General features: G+C 39.2%; 1 protein-coding gene and 1 long non-coding RNA gene across 2 annotated transcripts in view; one reads left to right on the top strand and one right to left on the bottom strand.

Moving 5' to 3' along the window:
• The window catches only part of GRM8 (glutamate metabotropic receptor 8), a 340,486-nt gene extending 326,399 nt beyond the window's left edge, over positions 1 to 14,087 (bottom strand). The window contains exon 1 of the mRNA XM_075491536.1: positions 13,544 to 14,087. Within this exon, the coding sequence (XP_075347651.1) occupies positions 13,544 to 14,053 (510 nt within the window). The 5' untranslated portion in view covers positions 14,054 to 14,087. The remainder of the gene's footprint in view (positions 1 to 13,543) is intronic.
• Positions 9,608 to 18,583, top strand: LOC142404574 (uncharacterized). Its single transcript, XR_012773900.1, has 3 exons — positions 9,608 to 9,776; positions 14,065 to 14,159; positions 18,470 to 18,583. It is a non-coding gene; the product is annotated as an uncharacterized LOC142404574 (long non-coding RNA).
• Positions 18,584 to 18,594: the final 11 nt, after the last annotated feature.

Below are 18,594 nucleotides of genomic sequence, written 5' to 3'. Positions count from 1 at the left end.
TTTCCAAAATAGAAATAAAATATTTTGTTTCGCATGAAATGTAAGTTAGCGTTTAACATAAATCAAACCATTTTGGAGAGCTTTCCTCAACAAAATAAAACAAAAAAACCCCAACCAAATAAAGAAGCCCCCAAATCCCAATTCAACATGATTGTTTTGGTTCAGATTAAAATGAATGTTTATTTTTCAGCTGTCAAACTGACTAATTATTTGCACAGCCTTGCTCACAATATTGTATTCATGCTTTGAGTATATTAAAAACAACTGAAAAGGAGAAAATTTAAAAATAGGAATCACCTTTTCTAAGAGGTGTGAAAGGCCCTCTTAACTCCCGATCCACTCCTGGTAAGTAAATGAGGCACTTATTGCCACACATCTGCCAGAAGCTGCACTATTCATAGGGATTTTTACTCAAGCTAGAGATAAGCAAACAAACTTTTAATGAAATCAGCATGAAAAATGAAACAAACAAAAAAATGGTTCCTGAAACACCAAGAAATAAACTGGAATAATTGTCAGCTAGCAAGTCGTTTACAAAACTGATGTGACTGTCACTCTTCTTAAGCATTTAAGAACAAAAAATCCACTCAGCTAAACAGAATGTACATTTGCACACACCTCTCGTAATTTTCTTTTATCCTACACTACTTAATTTCATGCTTTGTCGTAATAATGGCAGACATTAATTTTTCCCGGTCACTCCAATATAGATTGCAGAGATGAGTTTTAAAAATTTTAATTCTACCAGTCAATAATATTTTTTCCTGACTCTGGGGCTGTCTTTGACTGTCACAGTTTCCTAAGGGGGATGTACAGCCGCTGATTGCAGGTCAGGCAGGTTTCACCACTTGCTCCAGAGACTGATGACTTGCATATTTAAATCATACAGTGAGTTGGATAATCCCCTTTCATAGCAAAACCCAGGGGAGGCAACTATGTAAGAGGATACAAGGAATCCCTCGTTAAGAACTATCTATCTGAGGTACTTATATATCCCCACCCCTCACTCGTATCTGATTATCGAGGAGCCTTTATATTCACAAATCCCTTCGGGCACAGAAGTGCTATAACCAGGGAAGCAGGGGCGGGGGACCCTGGACCTCAGTCCTCCAGAGCCACTTGGGCACTGAGCTCCACGGGCATCAGCCATCAGGCTGAGGACTCGGTTCTGCATGACTTGCCCAAGGTCACAGAGAAAATCTGTGGTGAAGCAGGACAAAGGATGTAAGGCTTCAACGGGCACTACCACACAGTGAGGGCAGTCTGTCACACTCAGGCAAAGCTTTGCAGCTTGCCATTGAGCCGAGTGATTATTTGACCCATCCAAAAAATACCCTGTATTTTCATCAGCTTTTTACATCTATACTCTTATTTGCTCCTGCATGCCAGAATCAAATATTATTTGATGCGTATGCAAAGACGTAATAAAATAAGTATAACTTGAACAGTGACTCTTCATTCCTGAAGCACAAGTCCTTTGCTATTCAGCCTAAAAATAGAAACAAGGAGAGAAAAAAATAAAAAAACAAGCTTTGAAACTTGGCAGGAATGGCAGGAAATCATACCTTGAGTCACAGGGCACTCTCAGCATCTGTTCCAACTGCAAGCTTTTCACGCTCCCATATACCGCACAGCTACCCTCCCTTCATATTCTAGTGTCTGATACTAGCCCTACAGATATTATTCTTTCTCTGAAGTACATCTTGTCTCAAATAGCTTACATATCCAGTTTCCAAAATGCTGTTCAGTTGGTACTGGAGATGTGAACTAGCACACAGATCATGAGTTTTTGCTGTTCAGAAGATATTTGGCAAAACAGTTCCCAGTGGGCTGAAACGACAACTCTGACTGCATTTAGGTTTTGCAAGTGGAATTGTTTGTAACATGCACAAAAAAAGAAATGCTGGTAAATAAGATAGATGTTTACACTTAAACTTTCAAAGGGCATCATCAAATCCTATCCAACAAAGAAGACATAAACACTTTTTTTTCTCTCATGTTTCATGCTTTCTAATAGCTTTTACTTTCATTACAAACACTTCAGTTCTGCCTGAACTAAGCACAAAGAGAATCAGCCCTTTTATCCTCAGGACAATACATATTTTCTTCACACTTTGGAAAGTAAATATAGCAGCTGGTAACTTTTAAATCCCGTGCTTTGTTATGCAAGGGATCGCAAACAGAACCATCAAAGTTAGGAGTGGAAAACACTGGCTGCTTTACCTAGATCATTTTCCCACTGATACAAAAATGTGTATTTTTTATACTTCTATCCAATCCAATTTTCAGAAAGCTACGAAGTAGGAAATTTGGAATTTCTCCTATCCTGAACAAATGGATTAACCTTTAGACAATGTACAATAGGGTTACTTCTTGGCAATATTTTTTTCTAATAATCAACGTGTATTTTCCCTCCTGAAACAGTATCCTAGCTATACATGTCTGTGCTCTACTAACTCCTCTTCATCAGTAGAATTTGGAGTGTTATTTTTGTAGTTAGTCCATATTATAAAAGCCACTCTGCAGAGGCATACTTGTGGTGATCAGATTGCCAGCTCCCCCAAGATCAGTGCTGTTCCACAGAAACAAACCATCTCTCTTCCAAATGAACATATCCGTATCTCTTTGCAAACTGAGACCAAAAGAGCATCACCGTGACCATATCAGAAAATGCCATGAAGCAATAATTGAGGACCCACATCCGCTTTTGCTAGACACCTGTTGAACTCCTGTACTGCAATAGAAAGCCTACTGACAGTAATACCAATGGGATGCAATTTTGCATGGACACAGGACATTACTTCCCTCTGGATAAATCCAGTTTTACAGCGGTATAATTCACTGGCTTCCCTGGAATTCATTGCTTAAATGAGGAAGAATCCAGGGGATTCTTCCTCATTTAAATGAGACTAAGTGACACAAAAATCAGACTGTTTCCCTTGTGAGTAAACAGAATTCAACAAGCAGGTCCTACCCAACTGGCTACAGAAGAATGTAGTCACTTATGCTACTTGTCTGCTGCTCCTGAACTTGGCAGAAGCCAGATATCTGAATCATGAAACAAGTCGTGCCCCTGTAGCAAGCCTTCTGCAGTCTTGAGATTCCCAGGCCTTCACATTTTCCATTCAGTGTATGACACCAGTCTGTTGGTCTCCTTCTGCAGGACATGGTTTTGTTCCCATTTGGTCCCAGACACCATAGCGATGAGCATAGTCTGAATCCCAGGATTTTTTATGCTACTTCTAATGATAAATGAGTTTCTTCTCTCAGGTTATCAAGATACGTTCTCTTCTCCCACAGCACTGTTGTGAAAGGTTGTTTGGACTATGTAGTCCACAGCCAATGAATTTATGGTAATATAATAACGTAGTAAATACACATGTGCAAAAGCACACATACAGCTCTCCTTTCTGTTATTAGATAGTATGTAGTTTTCTATAGCAGTGCTTCTCAACATTTTAGCCTATGCTCTGCTTCACTTAATAATTCTTTAACATGTCATCCAAATAAGCAAGTCTTGAGACCTCCTGTGACTTCATCTGCGTTCATATGGCACGCCTTCTAGACTGGTGAGTCCTTGTCTAGGTGACAGCCCTCAAGGAAGTCAGCTCTTCTGGAAGGGGATTTTCTGTGTTTCAGCACTATTGATAAAACCAAAGCATACTCATGGCACCAAAAGAGGAAATAAGAATGGTAAGAAAGCCAGCCCTTTCTGCAGCTCTTTTCTTGGGCTTTGTTTTGGAAGTGTCAGGCCAGGAGAACTATTGCAGGATCCACAGCCTCTTTGAAATGTTTCTCTAAAGAATAGCCTAAATATAACTGTGGTGATAACTTTTCACTAAGACCTTAACATTTCAAAGGACTTTACAAATAAAAACCAAAGAAAATTTATCTGAATAAGAGTAACACTCACTGTGGGGGATCAGTGCTACCCTAATGCAATGGAGTTGCTTGTCAAAATTTTACCCAGCCTGGAAGAAGATTGTACTGGCATTTTAAATGGGACAGAGCCACTATCAGAGTAAAAAGCTAATGGAAGTTGTTAGGAGCTTTTTGTAGAATTATACGCAAAATGGGCTATCGTCTTTTTGCTACTTTTAAGTTTATGGAAGAGCCATGTGCATAAATGTATCAGAGAAGAAGGAATAAAGATTCTGATTCTGCCTCTATAAATACTGCTGCTACGCAACTAAATGCTGCAGGCACCTCCTATGAAAGAACATAAGCCAAAACTCGAAATATGAATTATTCCAGCACTGAGAAATCACTTTTGCTCCTGTTTCACAGTCCCAAGCTATAAGAGAAATACAATAGCAAGAGAGCTCTCGCAATACCATGGCATATCTCAGCATTGCTATCAGAAATAATTTATTTCAGAGAAGAGTTAGAGCCAGTTATCTATCTATCTGAAGTGCCAGACAAGAAATCCTACAGTGAGGTAAAAAGGAGAGACCCTTGTCCCTTTAGGGCTCAATCTCTCAACAAGCATTTCCCTTATTTTCTGTTATGCCCATAGATAGGTCCTACTCATAAGTCGCCCAAACTCCAGATCTTCCTCCTGCTGACTCACTCATCCTCACGACCCACAGAAACTGAGCCCCAGTCAGAGCCTTGCTTTTTCAGCTTGTCTGAAAAAAAATTTGTTTGGAGACTATGGAATGACATACTCACTTGAAAAATAACGGGGACAGTGGTCAAAAAGTAGCTTTTCTTAAGACAAAAAGAGAGACAAATAGAGTGGGGGCAGAGAAATGGAAGAGAAAAGGCGATGAATAAGATACCTCCTGTGGAAAAGTGAGGAAGGAATTAAGAAACTGGCACCGCCCTTGCAGGTGTTTAAAATCTTCTCATAAATGTGTACAGAGCCACCAGAGCCATGCAAGGCTTCCAATGCTGTCCAGGGAGGAGAGGTTCTCTCTGGTGAAAGTGCAAGCATGGATCAACCCATCCTCTTTCTGTAAATGTGAAAGACGCATCCCCACTCAAACCTGATCTAGTCCCCCTCTGAAAGCGTTTTACTCTCCCTATTGAGGACTCAGGCAGCCAAGGGCAAACAGCCTCCTAATTTAAGGCCTCACTTAAATGCTTAATTGTCCTGTCAGAAGGATAGGGGACATAATATCTTGCTTTTCTGATCTGGGAGCATATGTAGATCCCAGCCCAGAGGAGCATTTTGCTCTTGGCTATTTAATTCATTCATGTGGAATTAGTGTCCTTCAGTCGGACTTTTGTTTGGATGACTATTTTTCTCTGATAAATGCTAGCAAACACAAGGATATACATTTAAGCACTGTAAACCAGTTTAATCCTAAAAGCACAATGTGCTTTAGGGAAAATAATGAGGATGGAAATACACAAGCCCACAAAATCTACCAGTTGTCTGTAACACACAACAGTGCCTGGTTTCTGATGACAGTCAGAATGCAGGACTATTCATATTGCACAGCTGTCACTGTACTGAAACAATTGTCCACCAAGGAAAATAAAAAAGTCTTAATTTAGTTCTCATCGTGGCTAATAAAACTAACATTGCTGTACTAAAACACCAAAACAGCATCAATGATCCTTGCAGCATCTTGGCTTCCCTTCAGTGTGACGTAGGAGCAGAGGAGCTCTGTCCGGAGAAATCGGCAGCGACCCCTACGCTGGTAAATCCCATCATGTCAGAGCGCATCCCTCAGCACCAGCTCAGCTGCCTGCACCGTTAGCCTCTTAGGACAGTCCATAGCTCAGCCGTGACCCCTGCCAGCCAAGCCTCCCAATTTCCAGACAGGCTTCAGAAGTCAGCATGGGTCAAGAATCATTCCCTCCCAGTAATTTGCATGCAGCCCCATGATTTGGGGGAATAAAGGAGTTTATGATACGGATGCGGATTGTCTGTGTCAGATGGCCTCAGTGGCAGAAAACTATGCCAGGTACATTTTGTTTACTAGCAGAGACGTAAAAAGTGCCTCCTGTTAACACAAGATCGTTAAAAAAGCTCACTGCAGAGTTTGTGTTTCTGTGCATAAGTGAGCTCTTGCTGAACTGCTAGACTCCTCTCAGCCTTTTGGTCTTCTCATTTGTGAAATTGTGACTGATATCTATATTATTTATAGATATTTATATATTATTTATAAGTACTATTTAACAAATAACTCAGGGGCCTCTGTCACATACAAACAACCCTAATACAGTGGTAGGAACTCAGCAAAACTTCAGCCATGAAAGGGTGAAATAATTCTCTCCACATATGCAGTTTCCTTCATGCGAGGGAAAGATGTGTGTATATATATATATATATTTATATATATAGTCCCAACTGCCCTCGGGGAAATAGAAAGAAAATCAGACTATTGGTCTTTAATAGCTACACTCTCTTTGTAAGGTGCTCGCATACTGTGGTTATGGAATGACATAAAAATCTCAAGATTTTAGACAGCTTCAGCTTGCCTACAAAAACAGGGGAGGCATCTCAAACCATTTAACAAACGTTAATCAAGCTTCCGATTGTTCCTGTGAAATGGTTAAATACAAGCAAATCAAAATGACAAAAGAGAAGCACAAAAAGGTCAAGAGATTCTTCTCAAGCCTTGTAGCAAACCAATGACAAACATGGAAAATAATACAGAAAACCAGATTGCCCGTTTGCTCTAACCACTAGTTATAGCTCCATTCAGGAATGGGAGAAGACTAAAAATACTAAATCTTTAGAGGAATATTTAAGGAACTAATATACTGTAAAATACTAAATGAATGCATCAAGTTGCTTTTGTACTCCCTTGCCTCAAGCAGCTTAGCACAAATAAAATTTGATGCTAATCAGTCCTAGCAGTTTTCACAGAATCTGAAAACCTATTATTTCCTCTGGCTGCAACTAAAAAATTTCCCAACTGTTTCATTATTGATACTTGCAAAGTATCTGTTATACCTATAATTTTATCTTGGTGTTGACCTGGCGTTTGCCTCTCTTGACCATAACATATTTAACCTGGTACTGACAGAAGAATCATGGTTGAATTAAAAGGGTTTTGTGCATAATCAAGTATCTACTACCATGGAAATATAAAGAGATATAAATGTTGTTTCTATATAAAAGAAGCTGAATTATGAAAAAAAAAAACAGAAAAAAAAGAATGATTATAATGGTATTTTCCAGCCAACAACAAGACAAGATGCTCAGGCACTAAACAGATATGTGCTTGTAATAAGCTACAAAAAACACTGTAAAATTAAATGGGATGTATTGGCAATGGGTTCCTTTCATAATTAAAAATTATTCAGAAAGTGAAAATATTATCTAGAACAAAAGTAAAACAAATCTGTTCATCTTAAGAGCTGATTTCAAAATGTTTCAGCCGTCTTCTCCCTACTAACAACAATTTTTCTTCACACTTCACACAAGATTTTCCACATATGTTTTAACCACCAAAAAAAAAAAATCATCCTATTTCAAATTTCAAATGCTATGCAGCAGAAAATGTTATTGACAAATGTAGCGTGACACAGTGAACAGAAAATTGATATATTTTAATCAGTGCAGCACATTTTTTATTAATGAATGCCTATATGTTGGTAAAATTCTTGAGCCTGTTCTTCACTTCTTATAAAGTATATGGTAAAGCTCTTCCATTATGAAAAGGCGCTGCAGTCAGACATGGAATAGACTGACTCCTGCATCCCCCTAGAGCCTCTGAAATCAGTAATGCTCATGAGGTGCAAAAACTTCTGTATATATAGAGTCAAGATCAGGATCTGTGTATGCTTCAGGTTGCCTCACAAAAGTACGTATGTGCTCTCTGAAATTATGCGGTAAAATGTTATTACATTTTATTTGCATCATATTCCCTTCAATCATGAGATGCACTCTATTGCCACAATTAAATACATAGCCCTGTATTTATGAATCAGTGAGGTTAGCCTCTGTACAATGGTAATTCCTTGTTTCTGGGAGGCCTGTCTGCTGCTTTGTGCAGGTCTGGAACATGAGGCAGCAAAAGCACCAAATGGCAGCCAAATGAAAAAAGACCTACAACCAAGCCTAAAAAAAGCATCACCCAGGTACAGCCCTGGTAGCTGTGCAAGGCTGCCACCAAAGCTGTATGCTAAAACCCAAAATGAGGCAAGGAAACAACCAAAGCAAATAAGCAAAATCCTGAGGGAACTAATATATTCACTTCTAGATTTACTGAAAGAAACTATCCCTTGCATTTTGGATGGTTGCATATAAAGTTGAAAGAGTAACTCCATAATGTCATTTGTACTTGTACTTCTGAAGAGGGAAATGTGTATGAAATGTGTAAGGCAAATGTGCATGAAGTGAATATTAGTCCCTCCAGACAGCAGCTATTAAAGTGGATTACAGTGGTGCAGCAAGAAGGGAATTTGACCAAAAAGAGGAAATAAGTCATTTAGTCTTGGGAAAAGAGAAGAAAACAGAAGGCAAGGCAAGGCAAAAGGCAAGGCAAAGCAAGACAAAAGGCAAGGCAAGGCAAGGCAAGGCAAGGAAAGGAATAAAACTGTTGATGAATATTTTGGCTTTATACACATGTACATAAATATCACAGAATCACAGAATCGTACAGGTTGGAAAAGACCTTTAAGATCATCAAGTCCAACCGTAAACCTAACACTACCAAGACCACCACCCACCATACCATGTCCCTAAGCACCTCATCCAAACGTCCTTTAAATACCTCCAGGGATGGCGACTCAACCACTTCCCTGGGCAGCCTGTTCCAATGCTTGATAACCCTTTCAGTGAAGTAAAATTTCCTAATATCCAGTCTAAACCTCCCCTGGCGCAACTTGAGGCCATTTCCTCTTGTCCTATCACTTGTTACCTGGGAGAAGAGACCGACCCCCACCTCTCTACAACCTCCTTTCAGGCAGTTGTAGAGAGCGATAAGGTCTCCCCTGAACCTCCTTTTCTCCAGGCTAAACAACCCCAGTTCCCTCAGCCGCTCCTCATATACACAAAAGCTTAAGATCACAATTCACCAAGCATACTGTCCACCCATCTCAATTCACATGCAAACCATCATCCCTAGGCTGCTCCTAGTGTGACCTTGGTTGGAAGATGTGTGAAGGTGACAGATGGAGTGTACCAAGAAGTTCAGAAATAGTGTGAGGTTTTTAGATCAGAGGACACTAGCATGAACAAATGTTTCTCTTTTTCCAGCAGATTTTAACCATTGACATGAGTTATTCAGACATTAAACAAGTAGAAGCTTTGAATACAGGGAACATAATACATGAAGTGAGATAAGTTACAGAGTCTCTTGTTTCCTCCAGGCCAAGTTTTGAGAGATCGGGAACAGCCCAGATGCTTATGAGCATCAGACAAAGCAGCTAAAGGATACCACCTGGCCGTGCTTGAGCACTCTACAGGAAGCCAAAATTTCAGTGAGACAAAACCAAGGAAGGGTGTAAGAGTAACATTTTGACCAATCGAGTCAACAGAAAGGTTGCCTTCATGCTAGCGAGAGCTGGCCAACTGAGACAGCCAGCCCCTCAATACATCCTACCAGCCAAACAGAAACCAACTTGGCAGCAGGATTTCCAGACTGAAAAAAAAAAAACCCAAATGCCAAACAATGTCACTTTCTGTTACCCAGAGGAAAGAGCAGCTCCTGGTGCACCAGAAGAAAGGAAAGAGGCTGGCCCATGCCTGTCTGTCCTGTTTCTACAGTCACTGCCATGGGAAATGCTAAAAAACTGTCAAGGCCCTGAATGCACCAACAGGCTCTGCAACAGCCTCCCTTCCCCAGCCCTGGATTTGGCTCCATGTGTTCAAGGTCATCTCCGATATGGCACAGATACCTGACCCCAAATCCACCCAGGAAAACAGCTAAGTTGTGAGGAAGAGCAATGAGAAGCCTCATCAGCACCTCTGTCCACCTTCTTTGCTTTACAACTGCATTTCAGCTCTGGCCTTTGCCCTTGGCTCCTGCTTGAGATAAGCTGCTGCCCTTGTACCTTGCTGACCATGACCTTGCCTTGCTGAAACTGACCTTGCCTTGCTAACCCCAACCTTGCCTTGCTGACCTGACTTCCTGGCTGACCTTGGACCTGCCTCACTACTATGGACTTGTCTGGCAATCACTGGACTGTTGGCTGAACCTGGTTTTGTTCTTCTCATTCAGGTGAGTCTGTGAGATGACTGCCCTTTTTACCTTGCTGTCCCCTTGGCTTCTGTCTCAGTTTCTCTTGTGAGGCAGCCCACTACTGATGTTCTCTGATAAAACCAACTTGAAACGATGAGCCAGCAACCTCAAGTGGGGACAATCTGTCCTGAGATCCACGAAGAACTGTTTAAGTGGGTAGCTACTGTGTTACTACCTAGCACAGTCCTTCTGTGCTCATCTCTGAAGGCCCTCTCCTTCTTCCACTATATTTGCAGCAAGACCACCTCCAAGTTCTGAAAGCTTAATAAGCAACTGTTTCACACAATCTTTTTTGCATCAAGGACCACAGTAACATAAGGCAAAAAGCAGCCTCCTTATGATAATCAAGGAATAATAGGTCCACTTTCAAAAAGTTAATTCCTTAAACAAGCGTTTCATGTTTGTGAAGTGCCTCTGAAAGGTCTAAAACCATCAACAGGTGAAATTTAGGCTGTCCAAATTTGGACCTTAATGTTTTGGACCTACTAAGGGCAGAAAAATCACCTGCTAAGCAGTGATGCACCTGGAAATTCACAAAAGGAGAAAGGACAGAGAAGAAATCAAGGTGAGCCATTTGACCAGGAGAAAGGCTATAGATCAAGGTCATTTTCTGTGGTGCCCTCCTTGCCCTCTTCTCATGAAAAAACTTAGATAAAAAGATACCATGACTATCAATCAGTTTATGCTGTCCACCAGGTCATCAGATAGGATTGTTGGCCTTTATATTTTATGTTGTAAAATCAATAAAAGAAAGAAAAAAATGGCCAGAAAAAGAAAAATAGCAGCATGAAAATCCAAGCTGCTGAGCATACTATTTCTCAGGCTACGTTTGTTGGTCTATTCAAATTGAGTGATATAATATACTTCTCACAATTTGATCACAGATTAAAATTTCACTGGATAACAATGTTCTCAAAAAAATATGTAGTCCTGACATTTAGGAACTTCAGAGTAGACATTAAAGCAATACTGAACTTCAAATTACAGGTTCAACTTGCTGAATAGAACTGTTAGACAGAAATATGGATGAATCACACTCATCCTGGATATAATGGAAACAGGCATTTGCATGATGGTGATCACTGATTTCAATGAAAGTACGGGCATTTACACCAGCTGAGTGCCCAGCCTTGCCATATACCAAGATACACCAAACACAGTTTAATACCTGGAGCCTTTGTGAGCATGGACCAAGGTCCTGGCCCTCAGCTGCAGAGCTGTGGAGATTCATCAGCTGAGAATCTCAGCCCATGTCTTTGGTCTGAGTACAACCCAAACTAGATTATACTTCTATATTTCTGGCAAATGACCCTTAATTTCCTAATCCTCTTGACTATAACCATAGTGAATGATTTCTATAGTGCTGCTAAACTGAGGGCCTTATCCAGAAGCCTTTACTCATGCAGAGATAACAGATCTACTTCTGAGAGGAAGGTGTAAAAACAGACTTCAGATGCAGGTCCAACATCAGACATTAAAGGGTATAATTTGTCATTTTTTACATTATTAAGAATATTTGTGCAGGATCTATAATTAAAACTAAAAGACATGTCTCCTCCTTTTGCCAGCAGCTGTGTTACATCAATTAAATGGGTAAATAAGATCTTTCCCCAGAGGGGATATCACGTGACCCTCTATTGATTAAGACTGCAGTAGAACGTTATTTGCAATCTTATTGCATAATGGAAATCAGGAGGTAGCTGTCATGGTTTCAGAAGACAAATTGCCGCTATCTTAGACAATTCATAGGCCTCTTTCCTTCTTGCTGCTCTTAATTCACAGTTAATGCATGTCTTACAAAGCTTAGTTTCTTAAATCAGTCTATGGCACTGTATTCAACTCAAAAGTGGGTGTAAGTCGTAGTCTACGTGGCCCTGCATTATGATAGGTATTAAAGTGACCGTTCCATCTATCATTACTTCAGAACTACGCATTATTTAATAGGGTAACACAACTTCAAAAAAAGGATGTGAAATTAAAAATAGACACCTCCTGCAGCATGCATGATTGTTCCCAGCAAAGACAGGCCTTCCCCACCAGGCATGGCTCCAGAGGTGCTCTCCATATACAATATTTTTAAGTCTTAGCTCAGTTTTATGCACTAGATTTTCACAAGCAAAACGTATGGCTGGAACAAGTCCACTACTCTCAAACCTGTGTAGTAAGTGCAGCTAGGGATCAGTTTTGAGACTGTAATGAACACCTGACCACAACCCAGCAGACACTTTGCTCCTCCACTGAATTGTAAATCCATCATTATGCCCTTCATGGGAAAACCAGAGGGAAGGACAAAAATCTCCCTTTAAATGACTGAAACATTCTTTGCCAATTTGAGAAACCTTAAAAAAAAAAAGCCAATCTTTCCTTACTTCTAATCAATCTCTCAGTTACAACAATTAGAAAACAAGTGCAACACTTTTCAAAACATGTAACAGCAATATTTAACATTACCACTATCTTCTCCACCAAAGTCAAAGAAATGGTCTTTAAGTGGTCTTTGGTGGTTGTGAAGTTGTAGGACATAAGGCAAGATTTCTGAACGGAAGGAATGAGTCTGAATAACAGTGGGCAGTAGGACAGTAATAGATTCAGACAGAAGTTACAGTCGTTTTGTGTGTACAAAAAAGTGCTCAACTTACCATCATCTGTTTGCCTTTGCACAGGATTAAAAATTAAATGTCTTCTACCTGATCTGTTCCAGCTAAGTTGATTGATTAGAATGTGTTCATCTTCCCATCTAAGTTAGCAAGTTTAAAAGTGGCAGGTTTACTTTTCCATTATTTATAACACCAGAGCTTAATAAAGTACATGGAAGGAAATGCCAGTAGAACTGTTGTCCAAAAGCAATCTCTCACAAAGTGATAACAAAGTCTGCAAAAAAATATCTCCTTGTAAAAAATATGGAGGAGGTTAAGATTTCAAGGAAATCAAAGATATTTCAGTACACTTCATTTGGCTAGACATGCACATCAATAGCAGTAGATTATTACTGGCATATCTTCCTATTTAGGGAAATTATCTGGTCCTCCTACAAATTGATTTGTATTTAAACGTTACATTTCATTCTCCTGGAAATTTGGGAAATCAATCTCAACCTAGTCTTGATGAGCATAAACGCTCAATATGGAGCAAATGTGAGCAGTAAAAAAATAAGGATACAAATCCCTAGAGAATTAAAATGTGCTCTGGTTACTCAGAAATTCAAAAAAGGCATTTGGCACCTTAAATTAGGGTCTATAATCATTGCTCTTTTTTTTTTCCTTTGCTTTGAAAGGGCAAACCAGTCAGTTCAGATTTCTGAATCTAAAAAAGTCTTTTCTTTTTTGAAGGTAATACAACACAATCACCTCATTTCATTGTGCTTGAAATTTAAAAGAAAGATAGAAAACATTCCTTACCTTAAAAAGTCTTAAAATATTTGCAACCATAATGGATACAGAACTTGCTGCAGCACCTATCACACCTGATATCTTGTCTGGCTTAGTGAAAATAGGTGGGTCACCATTAGCACACTTCACATCTGAACCATCTTTTTCTATCAATGCTTGCACAAATGTTAAGGATTGCTCCAATGCATAAGTGTCCCTGGAACACGTATCAAGGATCCGGACACCTAAGGTGATATTGGCAAGAAGATCAGGGTCTTTATTAATCTGATCAATTGCATACAGCATTGCCTCTAGTCTGTGGATCCCTTTCTCCTTCTTGAGCTCTCCGCAAGGCACCCCTCTGTCCCCTTTTGCATGGACGGGGAACAGCCCTCCCAAGATGATGTCCCCATCCAGTCGGATGGAGTGGGCATATTCCTGGCCATGAGTTCTTTGCATCAGGGTGAGTATCCAGTAGAATTTGGCTGTTAACAGGAAGAAACAATGGCAGGAAACTAATCGTTTTCCTTCATATACCATTTTCTCTGAAGACTTTGTTGCTACCCAGTATCCAGCTTTTCTTCTTGCTAAAGGATGAGGCTGACCATTGGAAGCTGCACTTTCTGGAGGCTATCATCAGTGCCCAGTAAGTAATATAGAACCATGCGGCAGGTAGAAAAAGGATCTCAACAGAAGTACATAAAATGTGTTTTACAAAAGAAGTCCACTGATGTCATGTGTTGATCAGCTTTTCCAAGAGGTGATTTTCAATTGCTCTTAATTGATGGTGAAGTGTAGAGTAGTATCTCTGGTCCTGATGCTAAGAGGAGGTCAATAGCTTATGTCCTTGTATTTTGCCCTGCAGCTGAGGTACTTCTGAAAAAGACAGTGAGAAATACCATTTAGTTGAGCAGTTTTATACCTGTCACACAGTGTATTCACTTTTGAATATGAGTTACATCGCCTAGGTTTTACTTTCGATATTCTGTAAGGGAGTAACTCTTGGCCTTCTGTGAATTTGAACACCTGGCTGCACTGTACTACAAGCTGGGAAATTGATGATACCAGCAGAGCAAAAGCCAAATCAGGGGAACTAAACTTAGCTTGGTGTTCAGGTTCCGACCAGTAATTCATATTTACCTTCACATTGCACAACATCCAGAAACAGATTTGATCTGTAACACATTGTATTTTCTGTTTTGCTGTATCATTCTGTTCCAGCCTACAGAAGTGCAATAACTACTTACACTCTCACTCGCGGAGAGGTTCCATTTATGACAATGGAGTAATCAGGGCTCCTGAATTTAAGTACGCTCTTCAGCTGCTGCAGTACAAGCACATTCAATTCATTTGGATATTAAACTGATTATTTCTCCAGTGGAATTCACTTTTTTCTGGGCTTACTATATATCTAAAATGCCTTCCAGATAATTTCTAACACTAAATTATTTTTATGAAAAGGTAGCTGATTTCTTAAGCAAAAAGAGCAGAAGGTATTCTGTTAGGAAACCAGCTGAACATCTAGTATTCCCTTTCCAACATTTTACTTGAGCTGAGGTCCAACATTAACAAGGTCTCTATTTTCTGCTTGCATTTGGACCACATTAAATAGGAGCAATGTTGTGCCCCCACTGACATCTGGAGAAGTCCCACTGATTTTAACAAGATCAGGATCTCAGCCTACATATCTAAACACCTGACTGACTGTTATAAATATCTCCAGATTGCCCCCACTTTAATTCTAGAGTGAGTGGCATTTATTTATTTCAATATTTAACAAAATTACATGTGCCTGAATAAATTTTTAGACCTCTGAGGAGAAGAGATAGAGAATTAATTTTACCTAATACTAGGTAGGCAAACTGTGGGCAACTGCATTTAAGCCAGTCTCTCAAGGCACCTGTTATAGGCTATGGAGAGCAATGGACATCCTAGGGTGTAATTCACCTGATCCTTTTCTTTTAAAAAGTTTTATTTATTATTAAATTGATCACATTGAACAAGTGCCTACCTCACTGCCTATACAGAAAATCCAGGCAACAGGCTCACTTTGTCCCTAGTGATCTGACTGGTTCCTACCAAAACTATGATCAAACTAGAAGACAATTATAGACAAAATTAGAAGACAGTTATAGACATCTATACTGTTTTTCAAAGAGATTTTGAATTATTTTCCACAAGATTTTTATGTACTATGTGGTAACAAAACTCAAAATGTGGTTTGATAATGCTTTAAATTGATCGTCTTCTTACATTTATTTTGTTATATGTTTTTCCCCAAATGATAATACTAAGCTCACAAAAGCTGAATAAGAGTTTTTAAATAGTGGCTATTTGAAGACCTGAGAAAAAGATTCACAATGGAAAGTCTTCTATTGAATGTGAAGGTATCTCACTGTGATTTGGTAACAGAGTAATGACTTGAAAATGAAACATGTTTAATGAGTGTGAATAAAATCACTGCAATTGAGAACAGCAGCACACAAGACTTTCAGTGCCTCTTAACATTTAGTTTTGCTTGAATTTGGCTCAGGGTTGAATCTAAATGAAAATCTGTGCTGGTTTATGTGATAATCCCATCGTTCTCCTTTGGTTCCGTTTGGGCACATAGTTTACAAATCTGAGCAGGCTTCAGCCCCATGAGCCAAACTCAGACTCAGTCACAAATGGAAGAACTTGACTAACATCACCAGGTGACTTGATCCAGCCCCATGGGATGTTTCTTATATGGCTCACGCTATAGAAAAAATACTGTATTCACTATTAACTAGCCACAACTGTCTGCTGTCTTGACTGCCTTCGTAGAAAAACACAGTTAAGGGTTCAAAACGGTAAAGAGTAAAAGTTGTAGCTACACGTAAAATAGACACAGAGGCAATTTCCTTTCTGGTTCCACAATGAACAGCCAACTCATCAGCCTGTGCATGTATGTACAACCCACATAGGGAGCAATTCTCTGACACAATGAAAGATAAGACTGCTCTTATTTAACGCTGTACAGAGAACAAGAAAGCACCACTGAAAAAACAAAAATATTCGTGAAGGAAAAAAATGCTTCTTTTTCTCTTGCTCAGCCTCAGGTCAATTCCTTACAGCCAAAGAATCCCCAGAAATTAAAGCAACTGTTAGTCTTTGTATAAATAGTGATGAATTCAACTACTGCAACCCAAATTACAACAACAATGGAGAAGCTACAGTGAGCCCAATATCCTCAGTCCAATACCTTATCTGGAACTGACTGAAAGTCAAATGAATTGATAATAAGCATTTTTCAACATTATAGTCTACATAAGCATTAATTGCTCTGCCTCAGCTTGCATGTTTTCCTGAAAAAATATGTTTCTTTGCTGCAAGTGTCCACAGCTTGTCTATAAAACAGAAATAAAATTTTAAAATGTTCTTTCTAAAAATTTAAGACCTTTTAGTCTTTTTTTATGTTACCTAAGTAATAAAAGCTTCTATTACACTGCCTAATTTATTCATGCCACACTGCTTTTCATATATTGATTAATATTAACTTTTACAGAATGTTGTAAGCCTGTGTAGCTAAGCAGAAAGCATCTGATCTAAATGAATTCCATTTTTATCAATGAATTTTAGTGAAAAAGCATGGGCCTCTGGGCTATAAAGCCTGAATGAACTTTCCTCATGTGCAAAGATTTCATTTGAAGTAAAATGCAGTCCTTTTCCAATTGACCATAAAAGTTTGAATTAATGCAAATATATTCTTGATTTGCCAGATTCCCCACTGTAGTAGTTGGTGTTCACTAGAAACATGACTTCAGAGAAGAAATTCACACATTTCCCCAGCTCAGTCCAAGAGTAAGTGCACCACAAAGCCTCTCTTCCAGTCACCTTGGCATACATGCTTCTCTTGGATTTAATTCATTAAATATATCTGGCATTATCAGAACATATTGCTATTTTTAAAGTCAGTTTTTCAGCACAAACCTCCACTTGTTCTGCTAGAATATATCTTTATTTTTAAACCTAAGGAGGCGGGGTACTGCAAGACAGGGGACATGGAAACTTCTGCATGTAGTGTCTGGTTCTGAAATTACTTCCTTCATAAAATCATTCAGTTTTATGAGATATGTGGTACTCAAGGGTGGGTACTTTGGTACCATGTTGCCAGAGTCAGTGCATCAGCATGTGCCTGGACCGGTCACTATTCCAACCACTGACTCGTTGCACTGAGAGATGGGCTCATTACGGGAGTTCTTTATGTTAATGAAAAGGTCTAAATAATGAGCTGAGAGTGACAGATAAATACTTCAATAAATATAAGCAATGTCTCTATTTTGATAACAAGGTTCCTGAAAGAGACACCTTCAGCTGGCACTGAAGTCATGGCTGAAATCATACAGAAAGATTCACTATGTTCACCTGGAAATATAGTTTAAAAAAAATCTCACAATTACAGACAGCTGCAGGAGCAAGGAGTCCTCTCCGCAGCATAGGCAGGAAAACATGATCACTGAACTTCATGGAACCTTTTTTAATTGACGTTGCCAGCCAGACATACATGAACCCTTTACTGAGGGACGAAAAAGGCTATTTACTGGGGGGGAAAAACATCTGAGAAAAAGTATTTAAAATTTTGTTTGAAGCCAAAAAATTCATTTGTCATTGCATTTGAAGCATAGTTGGAACTGCATTAAAATAAAATGAAACCAATATTCTGTGAACTAGAAAAGAAGGAGTTTTAGGGTGAAAACCCATTTCTACTTTCACAAAATGTCAGATTTTCCAATCAATGCAAAACTGATCTGGTTTTACTGAATGAAAAAAAATAACAGCATCTTCCATTATGAAGTTCTGAGGGGGAAAAAATTGCAAAAATGTGATTATTTTCAGTTTTTACTACTAATATGTTACTTCTGAACTATCAAATAAGAATTATCTTGCTAACATTCATTTTAGTGTTCATAAAAGTTGCCTCTTTCTCCTGCACAGCATTCAGCGATGAACAAATAGCTGAATTTCCACACAGAGCAGGTAAAGAGTTGCCACCTGCATACAGTAACCTGACATATACAGAAGATTAATGGGTTTTGCTGACAACAGAAGGGAATTTGGAA

This window comes from Mycteria americana, chromosome 1 (genome assembly GCF_035582795.1).
Source record: "Mycteria americana isolate JAX WOST 10 ecotype Jacksonville Zoo and Gardens chromosome 1, USCA_MyAme_1.0, whole genome shotgun sequence".
Taxonomy (NCBI): Eukaryota; Metazoa; Chordata; class Aves; order Ciconiiformes; family Ciconiidae; genus Mycteria; species Mycteria americana.
This window is presented reverse-complemented; position numbering and strand designations above follow the sequence as displayed.